Below are 3,028 nucleotides of genomic sequence, written 5' to 3'. Positions count from 1 at the left end.
TCTCCACGGGTGTCCCCCAAGGCTCTGTCCTCGGACCCCTCCTCTTCATCATTTACCTCCTTCCTGTAGGTCACATCTTCCGTAAATTCAGTGTCCATTTCCACTGTTATGCTGATGACACACAGCTCTACCTATCAACAAAACCAAACTCCACCCACCCACCCTCCATCCTCACCCACCGTCTCAATGAGCTAAATCACTGGTTTTCCAACAACTTTCTACAACTAAACAGTGACAAAACAGAAATCATTCTTGTCGGTACCAAAAACTCTCTTTCAAAATCAGAAAATCTTCTCATCCCCCCTAACAACTCTCTGCTATCCCCCTCGCCTCAGGTCAAGAGTCTTGATGTCATCCTCGACACCACTCTCTCCTTCACTTCACACATCAACAATATCACTCGGTCTGCCTATTTCCATCTCCGAAATATTAACCATCTCTGCCCTTCTCTCACACCCCGCTCCACATCCATCCTTGTTCACAGTCTTGTGACTTCTCGGATTGACTACTGCAACTCCCTTCTTTATGGCCTCCCCAACAAATCTCTCCAGAAGCTACAATTGGTCCAGAACTCAGCTGCCCATGTCATCATTCAAACCTCCTCCTATAACCACATCACTCCAGTCCTGCAGCAGCTCCACTGGCCCCCGGTTAAATCACGCATCATCTTCAAAATTCTTCTTCTCACTTTTAAAGCTATCCACAACCTGTACCTATCTGACCTCCTACACATCTCCATCCCCTCTCGCTCTCTCAGATCCTCCTCTTCACACCTCCATGTACCCTCTGCCCGCCTCTCCACCATGGGGAGCAGGGCCTTCACCTGCTCTGCCCCTCATCTCTGGAACTCTCTACCCCCTGACTTAAGAAACACCACCTCTCTTTCTCTATTCAAGACTGCTCTGAAAACACATCTCTTTAGACTCGCTTATCCTTTACTTTGCTGTATTTTATATTCTTTATGTATTTTATATTCTTTATGTATTTTATAATCTGTATTTTATATTCTTTATTCCTGTTGATCTTTGTTTTTACTGTAAAGTGTCCTTGGGTGTCATGAAAGGCGCTTTTTAAATAAAATGATTATTATTATATATATATATGTATATATGTATATATATATGTATATATATATATATACATACATATATATATATACATACATATATATATATTATATATATATATATAAATGGTTACCAGTAGCTGTCAAAATATTTGGCAATGCAGCCATGTGACTTAAGCTCAAGCACAAAAGACGATAAAACCAGTAATCTGATGTTCTTGCAAAAGTCATATCAAAATTTATTAAGCACTTTACAAAGAACAGGTCATCACAAACAAAACAATAATTTTCTTATAAATTAAACCCACCAAAATCTATCATTTGTCTTAGAATGCATCCAGTATTCACATTTTTAAAACAAATAAAAATCATTTCAAGGGTAGCAGTTGACACGTTCACATGTGCAAAAGTGGTCTCAGTTTGACTAAATGATGCAACTCTGACTCATCCTGGACATGAGAAGAAAATGAATTTTGATCAAGATTAAAACAAAGAAAAGACAAACCGATTAAATTTGGCTCTGGGTAAACACTTCCTCTCAGCATCACACAGAGCATGACAGTAGTGTTCCTGAAGTCTGAATTTGTTTTATATCCATCTTTCATAAGTCTGCTGGAGCTGAGCCAAAGTCTGCATGGCAGCTATTTTCAGTTGCCTTGATAACAGCGACGGCCACGAGGAGGGCTGTGAAATGTTCAGAGGTAATGAATACTGAAATACTAAAACACACACACACCATCCATTCACCCACAGGCCCAGGACGGTTCCATCAGGAGTCCTCAGTGGAGACGTCCAGCTTCCTCTGAGGAACAGATACAGTTTTGGTGGCTGGGAGTCCGTTGGTGGTTACCATGGCAGCCAGAGGTGAGACAGGGACCGGCGTGTGAAAGAAGCTGTGCTGGGGGAGTCTGGTCCCTTTGGGGGTCGTCATCAGAGGCTGGACAACAGACAGAAGTCACGTAAAGTGCTAAAGTTTGACCAACATATATTTTTAGTTCAAATGTTTTATACTGAAACAATAATGAGTAAAATATTTGCTCCAAAGATTTTTAAAAGCCCTGAACTTTCTGCACCAAATTAGTTCAAAACAAACTGTGACCCGTCTGATTTCCTAACACTAATGAATCAACTAAAATATTTAAATACTGAATATGGAAGGGGCTAGCAAATTCAGAGGTGGCATTTAAAAAATATATTTTTTATAGATTATTGTCGTTATAAACTACATCTATTTATTAACTGCTAAGTTTAAAATGTATTGATAGATTTCACTGAAAACTTCTCATCAATGCAAAAACTCAAAGCCCTAAACGGGTTTAAACATTCTCTGAATAGTGAAAATGTAGAAGTAATGAACTTGTACCTGCTGCACACTGATCAGGGTCACCTGCTGTCCAGGCACTGTGTGCTGCACGGACACGGGGGACACAGGTTTGATGAACACCATCCCTCTCTGCTGCAGCGCGTTGCTTTGTTCTGCAGTCTGTGGAGCTGCGAAGGCGTTTCCAGAGCTGGAGATCAGGCCGAGATTCTGCAGGGTGAAGTTCAAGATGGCGGGACTCGGGCTGTAGAGGCGGTGCGAGTGCTGGGTGGCGTGCGGAGAGGCAGCTGCAGGTCTGTTTAGATGAAGGTTGGTGGGCGTCACCTCCTGGGCTGAGGCAACAGGTCTGGAGCCTGTTGACAAAAATAACAAAACATCAGACAAACCCACAACACAGCTCTACCCCAAGTAATACAAGTATATAATTGTACACACATACATATATTCCTTTTGGCTGCTCCCTTTTGCAGGGGTCCCCACAGAGAGTGAACTCACTGATTCAGCAGCTGTTTTACGTTAAGACGCTCTGACGCAACAGATGGAACCTGCAGCCTCAGGACCACAAGTCCACGGCACTGATCATGGAGCTTTTAAAGCAGGCCTATCATAAAGTATATACCGTAGTTTTCGCTGTATAAGTC

General features: G+C 42.1%; 1 protein-coding gene across 1 annotated transcript in view; it reads right to left on the bottom strand.

Annotated features, from left to right (window-relative positions):
* Positions 1 to 1,835: 1,835 nt before the first annotated feature.
* Positions 1,836 to 3,028, bottom strand: part of e2f8 (E2F transcription factor 8) — a 53,378-nt gene continuing 52,185 nt past the window's right edge. Inside the window, exons 11-12 of the mRNA XM_037697703.1 lie at positions 2,430 to 2,740; positions 1,836 to 2,003 (exon numbers count right to left, since the gene is read on the bottom strand). Of these exons, the coding sequence (XP_037553631.1) occupies positions 1,836 to 2,003; positions 2,430 to 2,740 (479 nt within the window). The remainder of the gene's footprint in view (positions 2,004 to 2,429; positions 2,741 to 3,028) is intronic.

Source organism: Nematolebias whitei, chromosome 2, assembly GCF_014905685.2.
Source record: "Nematolebias whitei isolate Nwh7 chromosome 2, NemWhi1, whole genome shotgun sequence".
NCBI classification, from domain to species: domain Eukaryota; kingdom Metazoa; phylum Chordata; class Actinopteri; order Cyprinodontiformes; family Rivulidae; genus Nematolebias; species Nematolebias whitei.
This window is presented reverse-complemented; position numbering and strand designations above follow the sequence as displayed.